This window comes from Colossoma macropomum, unplaced genomic scaffold (assembly GCF_904425465.1).
Source record: "Colossoma macropomum unplaced genomic scaffold, Colossoma_macropomum, whole genome shotgun sequence".
NCBI lineage: Eukaryota > Metazoa > Chordata > Actinopteri > Characiformes > Serrasalmidae > Colossoma > Colossoma macropomum.
The window spans coordinates 33,340,576-33,358,871 of NW_023494799.1; the positions used below are offsets into that span (position 1 = coordinate 33,340,576).

The 18,296-nt window shown below is 39.8% G+C and overlaps 2 protein-coding genes across 2 annotated transcripts in view; both read left to right on the forward strand.

Annotated features, from left to right (window-relative positions):
* The window catches only part of LOC118819200 (beta-1,3-galactosyltransferase 1), a 30,455-nt gene extending 14,291 nt beyond the window's left edge, over positions 1 to 16,164 (forward strand). Inside the window, exons 3-5 of the mRNA XM_036586890.1 lie at positions 9,972 to 10,098; positions 10,180 to 10,277; positions 10,689 to 16,164. Of these exons, the coding sequence (XP_036442783.1) occupies positions 10,081 to 10,098; positions 10,180 to 10,277; positions 10,689 to 11,799 (1,227 nt within the window). The 5' untranslated portion in view covers positions 9,972 to 10,080 and the 3' untranslated portion in view covers positions 11,800 to 16,164. The remainder of the gene's footprint in view (positions 1 to 9,971; positions 10,099 to 10,179; positions 10,278 to 10,688) is intronic.
* On the forward strand, positions 1,572 to 9,623 carry LOC118819196 (potassium voltage-gated channel subfamily G member 4). Its single transcript, XM_036586887.1, has 2 exons — positions 1,572 to 3,165; positions 4,631 to 9,623. Exons 1-2 carry the CDS (start codon positions 2,419 to 2,421, stop codon positions 5,468 to 5,470), a joined length of 1,587 nt encoding a protein of 528 aa, XP_036442780.1. The 5' UTR covers positions 1,572 to 2,418; the 3' UTR covers positions 5,471 to 9,623.
* Positions 16,165 to 18,296: the final 2,132 nt, after the last annotated feature.

An 18,296-nucleotide genomic window follows, 5' to 3' on the forward strand; every position in this document is an offset into this window, starting at 1 on the left:
TTCCAGCTGGATTTGTTTACACAACACTGTCAGAAAAAAAAGTGTTGTACAGGTAAATGTTTGTTCCCCAAGGTACAAACAATGGATATGTACCTTCAGAGGTTCAACTGTGTACCTATAATAATTACATTACATTTACTTTGCCCAGAGGAAAGGTGAATATTTGTACTTCACAAGTAAACTTTAGTAAACCACCCATTATTTATGCCCTTAAGATACAGATCGCTGAGAGTGAACTTTGGTACTCGTGATGGTGCTAATACTATATACTAAGAAGACTAGACTAGAATTGGTACACAGTGTCTAAAATACAATTATATAATGGAATAGAGAAGATCATAGCACACCTATGACAGTATACTAGCCAAGCCGTCTCCCTTTATGTAACCTGTGGTTACAGAGTGGCATAGAGGTGTTTTTCTTAGTATGATTTCCTAATCAGGATATTCGAGAAGGGTATCGGGGGGGTGAGTAAGAAAACTTAGCTGCAGGCTTTAAGTAGGGCCCTTTACGTCACCACACTTGATAAGGTTCTCATGTTTTCCTCTGCCTACTCAGGCCATCCCATTACAAGTAACCTGAGCTCCAGAGCAGGCCAAGGAAAGGAAATGAGAGCCCAGCATGAAAAACAAACACGATTACAGTACAGCGACTGCCAGTCAACCTTGAACACCTCAGAGCCTGACTGGATAGTAAATGTTTTCTGTACTGTACAGTTGGATGAAGTCAGCATGGGTCCTCAGATGTCAACTGTTTCACTGTTCAGATATCATCATCCGTCTGCAGGAGATTACAGTTAATCCCTGATATTCATTCAGTCTGCAGATCAGGGGCCAAGTAATCACAGGCCGTGTATTTCACCTTCAAAGTTGAAAAAAACAAAAAAAAACAAACAAAAAACAATAACAACAACACAACAAACAAAACATTCATTTAATAATGCAGTTATCACTTGCTTTAAAAGCACTAACTTATAAAAGCTTGGTTGGCACTTTACTGCAAGTAAATTAACACCCACTCAGCCAAACTCCCTCTCTCTCCCTCCCTCTCTCTCTCTCTCTCTCTCTCTCTCTCTCTCTCTCTCTCGCTTATTCTCTCCCCCCCTTTCTCTTTCTCCCTCACAAACACGACTGGTCCATCCGAAAAGAAGATGAGATAACATAATAACAGGTTTTCGGAGGACATCCTAATCGGTTTTATTCCAGGCTTTGGAAGAGTACTTTTTTTTTTGCTAAGGGATTCAGGGTGATGTTTATAGGACTAGCGGATTACTTCTCTGAGTCCGAACACAAAATTACAAGAAAGCACAGGGGTGACCCACACGAGCCCTCCATCCTCAACAGCGCTTCATCATCAGAGTGATACTCGATTGCTTTTAAGCGCAATGGGACGAGGACTGTGCCACCACCCAGCCCAAACTATTTCCAGCAGAAGCTTTATTTGTTCTAAGTGACAAAAATGTAAATGTCTTTTCGTCATCTACCTGGAAGACCGAAGAGATTGTTATTGCACTGGAGCCAAGGAGCAGCGTTTATAAACAGAGCGCATTTTCTTCTGCCATATAAGGTGAGTGCCAGATTTGCTTTTTCCATCTTATTTCAGGGCAGATTCTTTTTTAGACAGTGACTTCACACATGTATCATCTTCATAATCCTTAGGTAAGAAATGATGCCAGTTTAGTTGGGCAGTAATGACGGTAGAAACTTGTTTATGACTGAGACAAAGTGGAGGATTAGGACTGATGCCAGTTATGTCCATATACAGTCTACAACGGAGTCCCGTGTAAACAGCACTGCTCATGTTTTGCTGTGGTAATGGGAAAATTATCCCCAAAGGACGTTACTCTTACGTACCAGTCACCTCTCTCTCACAAACACATGCAATACTCATATGTACAAATGCATTGCATTGTGGTGGGACATTACTGTCAAATTGATTATAAGGTAGATATATACAGATGTACATAGATGTACATTTACTTTCCTGTAAGAATATTTCTTAAACTGCAGGATTGTTGTTTAGTTATTAATCTTTAGGCTTATTATGCAGCAACTACTATAAATAACTAAGTAACTAAATGACAGTAATATGTAAGTAACATAGTTAGGTCGAGGAAAGTCTTGGCTTATATATGGGTCCAAGGTTGTAAGGGTTAATCCCTTAAACTAGGCTATTATTTGGTTATTATTAAGCTTATTATCCAGTATTTGTGTTGAATTGATTTGAGCTGTAACTATGACACTACTTTGTAGGATGGAATGGATATCTGGGCCCACCAGTGGATCAATATGTTAATTTTTTTCATTTCTTTTCATTACAGTGCTCCTGTTTTGGCATCTTCCACTGATTCTTATGCTCTGAAAGCACAGACGCCAGCATCTCACTGCAGCGACCGCACTTGCGTGGCCAAATGCCATCATGCCTATCATCAGTAATACCAATGACTTCAGCAATTTCTCAGTCAGCACTGATGACAGCAGCCTTGACCGATTTTTCACAGAGATTCCAGAGACAGAGACCATCAAGGGGGTGTACTTTCAGCGAGCCCAACTATTGCGTGACCCCTCTGCCATCAGGCAGGTCAACCACAATGAACTGGCCCTCATTAACGTAGGAGGTGATCGCTACACCTTCCCCTGGAGTACGCTGGACGAGTTTCCGCTGTCCCGCCTGGGCCGACTGCGGCATTGCAGCCGGCCGGAGGACATTGCAAGCCTCTGTGATGACTACGACGAGGCACGCCGGGAATTTTTCTTTGACCGTAGCTCTGCCGCCTTCCGCGTCATCCTCAACTTCCTTGCAGCAGGAAAACTGCGACTGCTCCGGCACGTCTGTGCCGTGTCCTTGTCAGACGAGCTAGACTACTGGGGCATTGACCCTACCCGCATGGAACGCTGCTGCCGCCGCCGGATGATGACCCGCCTTGAAGAAGTGGCCGAGAGGAAGCGGAAGGACGAGGAGAGGAGGCAGAAGAGGCTGCAGAACAGGCCCACGAAGGAGAAGGGTTACCGTGCCCTCATGAGCCGCCTTAGGGAGGTGGTGGAAAACCCACACTCTGGATGGCTGGGCAGAACCTTCGCCTGCTTTTCTGTGGTCATGATCGCTGTGACTGTGGTCAGCCTGTGCATCAGCACCATGCCTGATCTAAGGGAGGAAGAGAGCCGGGTGGGTGAATGGGATCAGTACCCTGTGGGAAATTCATTTTTCATTGCTATATAGCAGCAGTTCCCACCCCTGTTCCAGTAGAACCTCTGGAGGAGTATTTTAAATAGGAGAAAATCCAATATCATTCAGGGGGCCGAAAGCTTGATAAATTGATTGCATCATGAAATTTAAGAATTTATCATTTTGAAAAATACACTAAATGTGAATGGAGGAAGTACAGGGTACAAGTATAAAACCAATGTTTCCAAATCCTGGTCCGAAAGTACCCCTTTGCTGACATTTTATTGTACTCTCAGCACACCTTTTCCAACTAATCAGCTAAAAACCAAGCCCATCCTGAGTTGAAGTGGGTGTGATAGAGTACAGAAAACCAGGATCAGGGTTAGCAGCTTGTGTATAAGGCTTTTCCAATTGCATAAGACAATCTTAACATGCATCTTTTAATGCAGCGATGAACAGTATTTATTGACAACAAGTTGTCAAAGTATTGAGGTGGTATTCATCACAGGAGCATGCCAGTTTTTAGTGCAGTGCTGTCTGAGGGATCGACAGTCACAGGCATTCAGTTGCCGTTTTCAGCCTTGCCCTTCTTACACAAACATTCCCTGAATCTTTCTATGATATTATTCTCAAATCCTTTCAATTGCTTGTTGAGGAACATTGTTTAACCCATTCCTGCCTTTCCTGGATGCTCCATTCATACCCAATCAAGATTGCATCACCTGTTTGAAATAGTTTTTGAACATTTCACAACATTTCAAACCCAGACACAGATTAACCCCAAGCTTAGACCTCAATAACATTATTAATGGTGAAACACTATTGGAATGGAAGTTTAGTCTACGATTAAGCTTAATCCATGTTGAGAAATTAATATTAGATTTAATAATAATGAATGTTAAGCCCTTAAACACTTAATCTGTGCCTTAGTTCCTTAATCTCATAACTGTAAGTCACATTAGTTTCATTTTAGTCAGAATTTATACAGGTTACTCAATCATAACTCTTAAAGGGCCATATCCCACATTTTCATTACATTTTATATACCACAAAGCAGTATTTCTTCATGTTTATGACTAATTTCCTTCCTGTTTTGTGGTTGTTTTTGTCACTGTGTTTTAAGATTGATATATGTTTAAAACAAACTCTGTTCTGATTGGCTGCCCCATATGCCAACAAACAATCCAGTTTGAAACACTCCTTATAACTTTCAATGTGAGTGGGCGGGGCTAAACTGCTGCAGGTTGAATGAGCTGACAAATGTAATAATGATGTTTTTTGTAATGTTACAAAATCAGTTAATTAAAACTAGGATGTTTTTGCAGATCATATGGAGCAGGGAGTGAATGATAGATTTTGAGACTTTAGCAGTGTTTACATCTACATCCTAAAATCTCAAAAAACAGCACTTGTAAAAGAAAACTTACCTTCAAGATTAATATTTTCTAATTTTATTCATATACAGGGGGAATGCTCACAGAAGTGTCAACACATGTTCATTGTGGAAACTGTGTGCGTGGCTTGGTTTTCTCTGGAGTTAGCCTTGCGCTTTCTGCAGGCACGCAGCAAACTGGAGTTTGCTCGTGGGCCGCTGAACATCATCGACACGGTAGCCATTCTGCCGTACTACATCTCCCTGGTGGTGGACGAGAAAGACAGTAGCACGGGTGATTCCGGGGTAGGCAGAGGGTACCTGGACAAGCTAGGCTTGATCCTGCGGGTCATGCGTGCCCTGCGGATCCTCTATGTGATGCGACTGGCCAGGCACTCCTTGGGACTGCAGACACTAGGGCTGACCATGCAGAGGAGCATGCGGGAGTTTGGCCTGCTGCTCCTTTTCCTCTGCGTGGCCGTGGCTCTCTTCTCCCCCCTTGTCCATCTGGCAGAGAACGAGCTGGCCGCTGGTACAGTTGTGGGGCCACACAGCTTCAGCAGCATCCCAGCCTCCTATTGGTGGGCTGTCATCTCCATGACGACGGTTGGTTACGGCGACATGGTGCCACGCAGCATCCCCGGCCAAGTGGTGGCCTTTAGCAGTATCTTAAGCGGCATCCTCATCATGGCCTTCCCAGCCACCTCCATCTTCCATATGTTCTCCCGCTCCTACAATGAGCTCAAGCAAGAGCATGAGATGTTGTGCAAAGAAGAAAGAGTGGCCTTCCTGGCAGCCAGCGCCGCGCAGGAGGTCAGGAAAGAGGCAGAGAGAAACCCCTACTCCTGGCCACAACTGGACAGCAACAGACCCTATCAGGTTGAGAATGGGACAGGAGTCAACCAACCTGTCTTCACAGCCACAGCATGTTGAGACGTGCTACAGATGACGGGACTACAGTTTATGAGGGGTTGTGACAGCACTTGTTGTGGTTTCTTCTTAGAGACAGCAACAGATTTTTACAATATCACATCCAAGTGTGACTAAAGTTTTTAACACAGCATTTTTGGTCTCTAAGGCTTTGATCAGACAAGCAGCACAAATCCAGTTTTTAATTATATCCAATTTGAGCAGATTTTCACCATTATGAACAGAAAACTCACATGAAATGCAACTTCATTCAATTGTGTGTTTTCGGATCTGCTTTGGATCGGATCTGGACCTGCAAGTTGAATTTCTGGCCAGTCTGTCAGACCTTACAAATCGGGTTTGGTTGCTTGTAATTTGGAGCATCGACCTCCTAAAATCAGATTTAAGCAGGAAATATGATTTGCCCTGCAGTGTGAACAAAGCCTAAAAGCACAAACTCCCACTCACCCCCACCTGCAGTTCATGGGTCTCATCGTCCGACCTAAATTTTGGTTTGTGCACAATAAACACCCATCATAAATGCTGCTGCAATGCAAAAATAATAGCCTAGTGATCAATGTGTGTGGCTGAACCTACCATTTCATTGACCAGCTTTACTGCAGATCTAGTAACTCTGGCGTTAGTATCTAACAATGCTTATCTACCAACATCACGGAATTGATTGTCCCAAAAATGACAATCTGTGCTTAAGCTGTGGAATAGCAATAACAATGTGATTTATTTTTAAAGCATGTACTATTAGCCTAGCTGGACATGTAATTGTATAAAATCTTGTTTGTCTGGTTGACCTTTATTGTATGCAACTGTAATACAACCGCATCTGTCCTTGCCTATATTCGTTTGACAATATAAAGTATGGTTGACTACATCTAAATCAGCCTAATTTTGACTTGCACTATTGTCTGAAATGGCACACATCCCTCACCATGGAGTCAGACTACTGGACACCAATACGCGGTACATCCCAGCTGTCTTGGAGCTGAAGAAATGAAAATGACAATCGTGTAGTCTTCGTTCTGATTTTTTCAGCTGAATATTGTTGCTGTCATAACAAAACCCTCTTCAAAATGGTGACATTATGGGAAAAAGTAAAAACGTGTATGCTATTAAATTAGATTTTAACACAATTCATGTTTGCCCATTTCTATTGGTCCATTATTTATGTTCACAGCATGTAAAGGCTAGCTGGCATTTTAAAATGTTTAATAAGATTATAACCATGATAGAAAAAAAAGTTTTGATATGACAGTGAAGAAACACAGCACTGTGCAAAAGTTGGAGAAAACACTTTTATGTAACTTGTTCATTTAGCTTATAGTCAAAACAGCAATTAAAACAAGTCAATCATTTATAACGAGATTAGATGTTAGATAATCCACTTGCAAAACTGTCAACATCAGATATACAGTAGATAAGAAGCTCCACTCATGCTTCAGATCTCAAAAAATCCATGTGTTTCTGTCCATCCTTCCACTGTGTGAAGAAACTCAACACTATGAGTGAAAGGATGTGTAGCTGTCAAGACGCCCTTACTGAGAAAAGCAAATAGACAAATAAGAGGAACATTTGCAAATCAAACAAAGAGGCTGCTGCTGTTCTCAGAGCAATTAACTGATCACCTCAGAGTCCAGACCTTATACTGACTGTGATTACTAGGAGAAGTAGAAAATGCAACCAACTGCTAAGACTGAACTTTGGAGGAGTGGAAAAATATCCCTGCAGATTTCTTTGAAAAACTGAAAGCAAGAAACTGAATAGAATGGAAGCTGTAATAAAGGCAGAGAGTGGAAAAAAATGTGATATTATTAGAATAGAATAGAATATTTTGTTGTTTTCTGCTTGTTTCCTGGTGCTAGAAAATGAGTAACATGTACTTAATGGCCATTCGGCCTGAAAATGAAATAAATGAAGGGTGGTCTCTGACTTTTGCACAGTACTGTACCTTTGGCACACAACCTTTGGGCAAACTCTCAGGATCAGTTCAGCAGGGAGATATCATACCTGCAATATAGCAGATTGTACACAATTACTACTGATAACCTTTGTTTAATGTATTGCTGTGCATGGTTTACATTGTCTGGGCAAAATGTGCTGCTTAGCATCACCAGTGTACCTTTAATCTGTTGCTTCTGTTTAATTCTGTCATTTTCAAGAATAAAGTGTTGCAAACATTCAGCATTTCTCTGCGTTTTTTAAATATATTTTGCCTCCTAATTCAAAGTTGTTGAGAGTGTCATTTTAACTAACAAAGGCATCATTATTAATGGTATGACATTAAGCAGGTAGTAATGATGCCTTAAAGGGAACTGAAACATTTCTGTGTAGTTCAATGTCTGAAATGGACACAAAGTCATTCCGAGTGGTTTGATGTAAAAGAGTGCATTGTAGAGAAATTAGCCATAACACAAATATTTTATGTAGTGTCCAAAATGACCACTGAACATACTTGTGTCTTCTAAATGATATGAGATATTGCTAAAATAGTGCTAAAATTAGAAAACTAAGCTTTATTTAGGTTCTAATTTGCTTTAAAATGCCCTGCATGCGCCTCTCCACCATAAGCATATTTTAAAAAGAACATTTCAGCCCAAAAACTCATCGCAAAACTAGCGTAAAACAATGTTTCAGGCATCAGGCAGTGAATTTGTAACAATGTCATGTAACAGCTTCAAGTAAACCCTTCAGATGTCTGGTTCCTTTTACCACCACTGTGAACAACTCTGTCTTGGCATACCACATTTCATATCAAACCACTCTAAATAGCCTCACTGCAACTTTACAGCAGGCTGCCCCTCCAGTGGTGGTTCCTGAGGCTCTCCCAGGTTGCTGAGGAAGCTGCTGCCACCAGAGCGTTACTCTGGGGATCCTGGAGGATCCTGGGGTTTCCTTCGTCAGTGTTCCCTGGCTATAGTGTAGTGGTAGCGCACCGGTTTGTCAACGCAGCACCGTGGGTTCGAACCCTGGTCTTTGCGGTTTTATGTATTATTTCAATCGTACCTTCCACTCACACAGAAGCTTAGCGTTTGGGTCCTGCCTTCCAAATCCCTGTGGTGGCTCACCCAGTTGGCCTCTGAAACACCACCCAGACGGCCTGAGTTTAAACCCCACCTCTGACAAGGCACCCATTACAGTTATTGAGCTTCTCTGTTCACTCTTACTCACACTCCTTCCTTTAGCTGCTTCATACAGTGTTTTTTCTTGTATATAGCACTAATATTCTGTCATACAGTGATATTATTCCTTACATATGGTGCTAATATTCTGTCATATAGTGATATTATTCCTTACATATAGTCCTAATATTCTGCCATATAGTAATATTATTCCTTACATATAGCACCAATATTTTGCCATATAGTGATATTATTCTTTGCAACTAGTGCTAATATTCTGCCATATAGTGATATTACTACTTACATACAGTGCAAATATTTTGCCATATAGTGATATTATTCCTTACATATAGTGCTAATATTTTGCCATATAGTGATATTATTACTAACATATAGCGCTAATATTCTGCCATATAGTGATATTATTCTTTGCAATTAGTGCAAATATTTTGCCATATAGTGATATTATTACTTACATATAGTGCTAATATTTTGCCACATAGTGATATTATACTTTGCAACTAGCACTAATATTCTGCCATATAGTGATATTATTCCTTACATATAGTGCTAATATTCTGCCATATAGTGATATTATTACTTACATATAGCGCTAATATTCTGCCATATTGTGATATTATTACTTACATATAGCATTAATATTCTGCCATACAGTGATATTATTCTTTGCAACTAGTGCTAATATTTTGCCATATAGTGATATCATTCCTTAAATATATTATATTTTATTCCTTACATATATTGATATTATCCCTAAGCAATAACATTTCTTGATTTGTTGATATTATTCCTTATATACAGTAATAACATTCTTTTAAGTAGTGAAATACATCATGTTACAACAGCCTGTCCTGAAAATATGTGTTAAGGGTGTGGGTGAGGGATCATTTTATAGTGCTGGGCAATCCCCCTGGTCAAAGTCTATTCAGTGGCTCTTCAGCTGAATGGCTTATCTACTCTACTTAATAATCTCATCTGTTCCAGCCTTTGTTTGACTTTTTCAGTTGTCTGTATCAAGTTACCTCAACATTCAGTGAAAATGAAAAGAATCCCCTTTAGCTGTTTTGAGGAACGTAATCTTATTTATTATGACATTTTTATTTTCAACTGTTGACCCTTGGGAAAGGCATATAATAAATACATCAATAAATAAAATAAAAATAAACCTTTCCTTACGACAAAAAATTAAGCTCTGGCCTTTTCAAAACCCCTGTAGCTGTAACTATAGCTACATACGGCAAAAAAATAACCTCGGTCTCTGAAGTCTGTGCTATGGTTACCAGAGCCTCAGCACAATTAAGCCTGTTTTGCGTGTATGTACCTGTAACGTATGGAGTGCTTCAATCTTTTTTGTCCCTCCCTTTTGCCAGGTGTTTGACTCCGGAACAGCAGTCAGCCAATCAAATCTGTCACTTTTGTTTGCCCCCCCCCTTCTCTCAACACACAAAAGGAATATAGGGAGGAGCTGGAAGCACACGTATGAGGTGTCGGCATGAGGTAAGAGGGAAGTATGTCTACCTTCCACCTCTAAGTCCGATTGGCTCTCCATTTATTCTCTACCCCATATGCTAATGTTAGTTTGAGGAACAGAGGGGTGAAGGAAGATACAGGACGTTCCTGCCCTGCAGACACGACAGAAACATGGTGGAGGACACCAGCAAAAGTGGAGAAATAAGGTACCACATATATAGTTAATCCACCTGCTATCAACTAGCATTACTTCAGTTCATACCTGTATTGTGAAGACTTGTTTTCTTAAGTCATAATTGGCTACAAAATATACTCTAGATTGGTAACAGTGCACTGAGTTGAGTCAGGTAGTGTTTACTATAGAGCTGTGCTGCTGAGTAGGGCATTACTACATTAATACAAGTACTGATTCTAGTTTCTTATTAATCATTATGCATTGATCATCACTGTCATATCAAAGCCATTTTACACCATTGGAACATTTTTAAATATGTAATTGTTTCATTACAGATGGGCAATAGGAATAGTCTCATTACATTTAATGGAAAATTCATTTGAAACCAACATGAAAAACAGAATGGATTCATTCTAGTCTGTATTCTATATTCTGTTTTCAGTCTGGACCTTCAGCCAGTTGTATCTGAGTGCCGACGTTTCCGCCTTCGTGCTATCTTCTTCGTTTTACTCATCTTGTCCTTCCTGATCTACTATAACGTGAACTTCTCAGAAGTCTCGGATATCTGGACAACAATACACGCAACATACAACAAAACCTATTCGAGAGCGGCCTTGGCTGCGAACTTATTAATCGCGAAGGCAAATTCTGCCTCTGTCCAAGTGAAAGACACACCTGTCTCACAAACTGGATCCCCTGTAGAACAATGCAAGGCTGAGACACCATATCATGTGGCTTATCCTTGTAACTACAACTACATTTTAAACGAACCAGAAAGGTGTCAGAAAGAAAAGCCTTTCCTGATTCTGATGGTACCAGTGGCTCCGAGCAACAGGGAAGCCCGTGAAGCGGTCCGCAGCACCTGGGGGTCCGAAAAGATGGTCATGGATAAGGTGATCAGTCTTATTTTCATGCTCGGTCTCCCCAGCCCTGAAGGTAGGGAGGAGCAACAGCAGAAGGTGTTGCAAGAGAGTGAGGAATACCATGACATTGTGCAGAGTGATTTCTTGGACAGCTACAAAAACCTTACCATCAAAACCATGATCATGATGGAATGGCTAGCATCTCACTGCAAAAATGCCTTGTACGCCATGAAGATCGACTCTGATATGTTCCTTAATACGAACAGTTTAGTCAACATGCTTCTCAACGCCCCCAGGCAGAACTACATGACGGGGCTTGTTGCCATAGACGCCACAGTGCTCCGAGATCCTAATTCCAAATGGTATTTTCCAAAAGAAGTTTACCAGGACGACTACTATCCACCCTATGCTCTTGGCTTAGGCTACGTCCTTTCCTTAGATATAGCGGAAAAGCTTGTAGAAGGATCCAAGCACGTCAAAGCTGTCTATATTGAAGACGTGAATTTAGGACGGATCATGAAGTACCTGGGAATAGAGTACACCAGTCAGTCAGACTCCAGCCTGTTCAATGTCTTTCCTGTTCCTTACGATCGCTGTCAATATTCAAAACTCATTGCTACAACGACCAATAACCTACAAGAACAAGTGAACTCTTGGAAAGACCTTAGGAAACCAGGACCACCTTGTTAGCAGCGGATAAAAAGACTGATAACATGTCTTAACTGGATGCATCATAGGAAAGTCAAACGTGTTACAAATGAAGACAACGTTCAGTCTAAAGGACATTGAGTGAACTAGACTTCAGGGTTCCCACTTATAGAAAAAACAAATGGCAAGAAAGTATTTCTTGAGGTTTTAAATTAAGATCTTAAGATCTGAATGTGAAATATTGTTTACAAATACTAATTATAAGGAACTTTATATACATTTTAAAAGCAGAACTAGTATTTTTATAAAAGTGAAATACAGATTTGGGTTTTGTAAATGCTTTGTTTAAAGTTTCTTTATATAATCCAAGTTGTCAACAAGAGGGGATCTTTATATAATCCAAGTAATGGATTACTGCAGACGTTCAGATGGGAACAAAGAGTTTCTCCTGTATGTTAGTTTGTCTGTGTTTATTATGTGTGTTAGTCATTCAAATAAGACAAAACAAATTAGGGGCTGTGACAGAAGGTGAATTGTTTTTGCTTTGGCTCTCCGTCAGCACACTGAAATGAAACAGTGGCTATGAGGTTAAGGAGAAGACTGTTAGCTGTAATGGGAGGTTACTATAAATCTATACTAGGTGAATTTTATGTGAACCATAGCACTTTTATACCTACATACAGTACTGTAAGTCATTTCAATCAATCAACCTTTATTTAAACTGTGGGTACACTGAGGGAGACCCTTATTTACAAAGTAGCCAAGCCTACAGAAATCAGGGATTGGAAAAAAATGGATTGTAAAAACAGATCAAATAGAGATAAAATAAAAAAAAAACATAGCTAATGAAATAAACAGGAGTAGAAGGTGTAAAACAAAAGCTTGGCACTAGCTAAGAAGTAAAAGTTGATTATAAAATAAAGAAAAGAATAATAAAAGTGACACAATAACTACAACACACCAACATCATATTTAAAGGTGAACTTTAGAGTTTCCTGTAATGAATTCCAGCTGGCTGGTGCACCTGTAGCTAAAAGCAGGTTTTACTAGTTCAACAAACACTCTCAGCACCTGAGGGGTTATCCATTCACTGGAACGAGTCTGATAAACTGTATTATTTACACTGAGCATTTCTGTGATGTGCGATCACATAGGGCCAGTGAGCACTTCATGGATAAACAGAAGCTAATGTGTCTCCCGATGCACAGCCAGAGATGACCAGCCATCCTTTTCATACAGTATGCGGTGATGGGTATTGTAGGGGTCACCAGTAATGAATCTCAAAGCAGAGTAGTTGTGGATTCATATCTGTATATCTGTATATACATCAGGACTCACAATGGTGTTGCTTCAACAGTCTTTTTTGTGCACTGGGAAAAGTACTTTGCTTCAATGCAGGAAGCCGAGTTTTTGCCTCAGTTTACATGTAAACTTGTTAACATAGTATTTGCATCTGAAGTGTAACCATGTGCCAAGGTGTTTGTACTCACTAACTCTTTCAATGTCAGATCCCTTCAAGGTCATCGTTTTATTAGTGTTAAAATCAATGTTAGAGGCTCTGGAAAACAGCATAAATTTAGTTTATCTCTACTTTTAAGTCTAGTTTATGATTCTAAAAAGCCGAGTGTAGGGTACAGGATGGTGTCACTGGCATATAAATGTACTTTACAATCGACAATTAAGGCTGGCAATGTCATTAATATAAATATCAAACAAAACTGGTCTGAAGATCGAACCTTGAGGGACCCCCTTGGTTACCAGTAGTAGCTCTGATTTACTTCGTCTCAGGGCCACACATTGCTGTCTACCAGAGAGATCATTTCTAATCCAGTTGTTAGCCCTGTGGTCAAAATCAATACTTTGTAGACTTTTTAAAATAGGGAATGATGAATTGTATAAAAAGCGATCTTTAGAGAGATCAATGAATGGCAGCACAATGTTTCTGCGTCTAAGATGAGAGTAGCAGCAGAGATTGTGCTATGCTTTTCTCTAAAACCAGATTGGTTGTCTGACAAGACTGAATTTCCATGCAGAAATGCTTAAGTTGATCATTCACTAAAGTTTCTAAGATTTTGGCTAACCATGACAATTTTGAGATGGGTCTATAGGTCTTAAGACCTGAGGCATCAACTCCTTTAGGAAGTGGAATTACATGTGCTGTTTTCCACATACTGGGAATTCTGCTTGATGAAACAGATGAATTAAAATATATATGTAATGTGTTCTAAAGCCTCAGAAAAAGGGTTTCCAAACTAATCCAAACTGCACCGTTTTAATTGACACATGCTTGTTTACCACCGCCAGGAAAGTTTTGCTAAAATGGCCTAGTGATAAATGGATATCTTGGATTTCAGAAGTGTGGTGGATGCCACTGAGCACCAGGTCATTTAAGAGGTCTTGGTCACTAAAACATTTAAAATTTCTTCTAACCACCATCCGAGCATGACTTTATTATGCTTGTATTTCTAATACATCCAAGCTGTGGTCACTAAAACCAGGGTCAAAAACACCTACAGAAGTAATTTTGTCAGGTCTGTTAGATAAAATTAGGTCTATTAGTGATGACTTGGCAGGGTCATGTAAGTTTGGTCGTGTTGGTTCTGCGTTAGCAACAGATTTCCACACATTTCCTTCAAGTGATTGGATGCATTAGTTAACCAATTCAGATTAAAATCACCTAAGATCAGCATTTCTGAGTTGATGTATGGATATAAAGTTCAGCTAAATCATCTACAGTATGAGAGGGCACAGAAGGAGGTTTATAGATCCCAGTATCCACAAAGCTGTCACTGCGTCCTGCGCATACGTTTAGGGCTAAAAACTCAAAACATTTTCTTTGGATAATGAGTTTTTATTTGAATGATAGATTTGATGTAAATAGCCACTCCACCTCCTCTTGCATTCTATCAACTCTATATAGATTATAACCAGGTAGGGCTGCTTCTGAGTTAGACCCAGATTGCTTTAGCCAGGATTCAGTCAGAACTACAATATCTAGGTCGGCTTGTAAAATCAACATTTTCAGAATGGCTTAATGCTGATAAGGTTAGCTGGGTTCATGAAAAGTTACCTTTCTGCTTTATTCCCATGTCGAGTGGCTGATCTTAGGTTAAGTGCTAATGATTACAGAAATAGATAAAATAAATAAAATTGTGAATCAGTGAGCCAATCCTGCTGGGGTGAAATCCGTCGTTCCTATAAAAGGATGGTTTAACAAGCAGCTAAAATGTGAATGCCGTGAATGGCGTGAATGCCGCCCATTGGCCTTGGCGGCCAGTGGCATGGACTAGCGTGAATGCTGCGTCAAGGAAGGCTGCAGTGGTGGTGAGCGCAGGCACCTCTCAGGAACTGCTGGAGAAGAGCACCCAAGCGCTCTGCGACTCTCTGGATGAAACTGGTGAAATTACTGAAGGTGAGAGGGGAGCAGGGGATCCATGCATATGGGCGTCCTCAAGCTCCTCAAAGGTGGAGAACCTGTTGCTCAGGGGACACAACCCTGCAACACTCTGCTCCACTCTTGCTTCAGATTTGAGAAAAATCATAGCAGCTTTCTGTCTGTGAGAAAACAACTCAACACTATGGGTCTGAAAGGATGTGTAGCTGTCATGAAGCCCTTGCTGAAAAAAGTAAAAAGGAAAACAAAAAGGAGAAAATGTGCAAATCAAAAAGAAGCTGCTGGTGTTCTTAGAACAGCAGACTGACAACCCCAGAGCCCAGACCTCAACACCACTGAATGTGTTTGGAATTACATTGTAACGTAAGGAGCAAACATTGTGGATTGTGAGAAGCAAAAAATGCAACTTCTAAGACTGAACTTTGCAGTTTATTGAAAAAATCCCCACAGATTTCTTTAAAAAACTGAAAACTGTATTAAAGGCAAACGGTGGACACACTAAATATTCAATTTTGTCAATTTTTCTGTTTGTTTTTCTCTGTTTTGTTTAAGGGGGCTGAACTCTTGTCACTTTATGTTAACCACAAGCGGAGCTAAGCTCCGGTACTATAATTTGATGGAAATGTAAATACTTTCCATAATTAATATTCATGAGATCCATTTAAAGCGACGGTTCAAATGGTTCAAATATTTGAACATTGTAATTTGGTAATTGGTAAATGGCTTAACAGAACAAAAAAGACAGCAGAAATGAAAGGTGTTGGTTAAAACATTTTCTTGAAGGGGGGGGTGTGATGGGGGCCTTGCTTACCTGCCATTTGCATGTATTTACATGAACCTACATTTGTTCAAAATGGTAATTACACTAAAAAAAGTGTATTCACTTAAAAAGGTTACTGGACTGCTTTAACGTCTTGAGTTAACTGAATCTTCAGTAAGCTGACAGAGTTTGTTCTTGTTCTGTTAACTTACTATTGTAACTGCATGTTCAATAAACTCACAATTTTAAGGCACTCCTGACTAATTTATTAAAGTTTGAATATGAACATTTTTACAGTGTAGGCTGTTTAGTGGTAAGGATACACTGTGTTCTGACTTTACTCTGATAGTTTCATGGTGCTCTAACTTGCTACATAAATGACAGCATCATGCCTCAACCAAAGCGGGGCTAGATTATTGCTGATTACATCTGATGTAAAAATTCAATGCATTCTGTCACATATTGCATTTACATTTACATACACATGTGGTGGCTTGTGTAATTATGATGTGTATTGTATTTAAGTTCCATGTAGCTGGCACCAATGAAACAAGTAGCACCCCATTAATTACAATTTAACACATCACCAAAAGGTTTTCTTGACCAGCTGTGTGTTGGATCATTAGTTCATGCAAAAAAAAGAGCTATCAGACTGTCTATGGTTGATAGGTTGCTGCTGTCTTTCAAAATAGTCAATGCTAGTTAAGACCAGCCAGAAGAAACCTCACTGTGTTCTTGCTGACAGGCTAAACTGGACTATATACTGTAGAATGAAGGTTTCAAGATAAGGCAGAAACAGTTCACCCAAATGGGGTGTGTCTAAGATTGTGGAGCACTTCTACTTTTTGTTTGCACTTAGTTATTTATGGCACTAATGCTGAAAGCATTTTAGCTCAGCACAACCATCTTTAAGCCCTGCTGTTTGGCATGTGTGGATAAACCACAAGCAATCCGTGTACGTGGAATCAGTTTCTTGGACAAAGATTATTGCCAAGCTTCAATGGAAAACAACACTGGGCCTCGTTCACCAATATCTTCCTAAGTTTCTTCTTAAACTAAGAAAAAGTCGACGTCAGATTCATGACGTGTTCTTAAACCACGGAGTTGTTCACACCCTTGTGCTCTTGAGTGTGTGAAGATTCTGCTCTTACCTAAGAACAAATTAGTAAAGCACTGCTGAATGTCTGAATTTTGAACACTGCGTAGGTGGGTTTTAACCTTTTCAACTCCTTGAGACCACCGGTGGCTCCAAAACGCACTTCGTCATATTCTTCATAACTTTCATATTTCATAAGCTACATTCAGAAGGTGGGGGTCATATGAGAGCTGTAACTGTCTTCCTTCCAGTCAAATAGATGGGTGATGTAATTTTAAACACTTATAATAAAAGAAGCTGAACTCACAATTTTTTTGTCTACTGAAAGTCGACCCATTTTTCCACAAATCTGGGCTGTAAACTATAAACAGATGGCGTCTCTTCAGTGATCTGCTCTGTAAAAATGATTTTTATAAAAAAATACAAAGAGTGTGTAAGATTTTTGGCTTTCAGCAGTAAATTGTAAGCATATAGCAATATGCATATGATCATAAAACACATGTTCTGTTAATTTGAGGGGAGCTTGTACAAAATAAATAAATAAAATAAAAAATGTCATTTATTTTATGCAGTTACTGAATAATTTGCCTTACGATTTGGTCATGTAAATTCAGATGGAACAACCAAAATATACCCTGGTGAATAAAAATATATACTTAAGAACTGTTGGTGAATGAGGCCCGTTGTTCAGTCAAAGACTCTTTGTATGGGGGTGACTCAGAACATTTAAATATTCTAATAGACGAAAAAGTCATTTCATTAATCTGTAATCTACTGCAAACAATGTTACTTTCAGATCTTACACAGTTCCTGACAATCATGCAACGGCTTGGTTTCAGATACTGAGATAACAGGATTTAAACTGACACTGATGAATTTCAGTCCAAATACTGGAGCACTGTGGTCATATATAATGTATTCCAAAAAATAAAAAAAAAAACTGTACATTTGGGCTGTGTTGCGCCAAAGAGTGTGTAAGGGTCAGCAAAGTTTCCAGGATCCCTCAGTAAATGACTGCACAGAGCACACATCATAGCCCGCTGTTGAGTACACATTGGCCAACATTCTTAAATGTAAAGGTGTTGAAATGAGTTCTTTGGAATGATGCCATAAAAGTCAACGGCAGCTTGTGAGCCAATGGCTGTGCATGTAGGCAGAGTATGAGTTGGAACACGTCGGCAGAGTTTGAGTTGGAGCAGTGAGTGCATCCTCCCCCTGTTGATCAAACTTTATAGTGTCAAAATTATGAAGATGTAAAAAAAGTGAAATAAAGAAACGTCTTACTTTTC

Coding starts and splice junctions, on each gene's coding strand:
- LOC118819196 (XM_036586887.1), top strand. CDS start 2,419: ATGCCTATCATCAGTAATACCAATGACTTCAGCAATTTCTCAGTCAGC. Junction 3,166..4,630: donor TAAGGGAGGAAGAGAGCCGG/GTGGGTGAATGG, acceptor ATTCATATACAG/GGGGAATGCTCACAGAAGTG.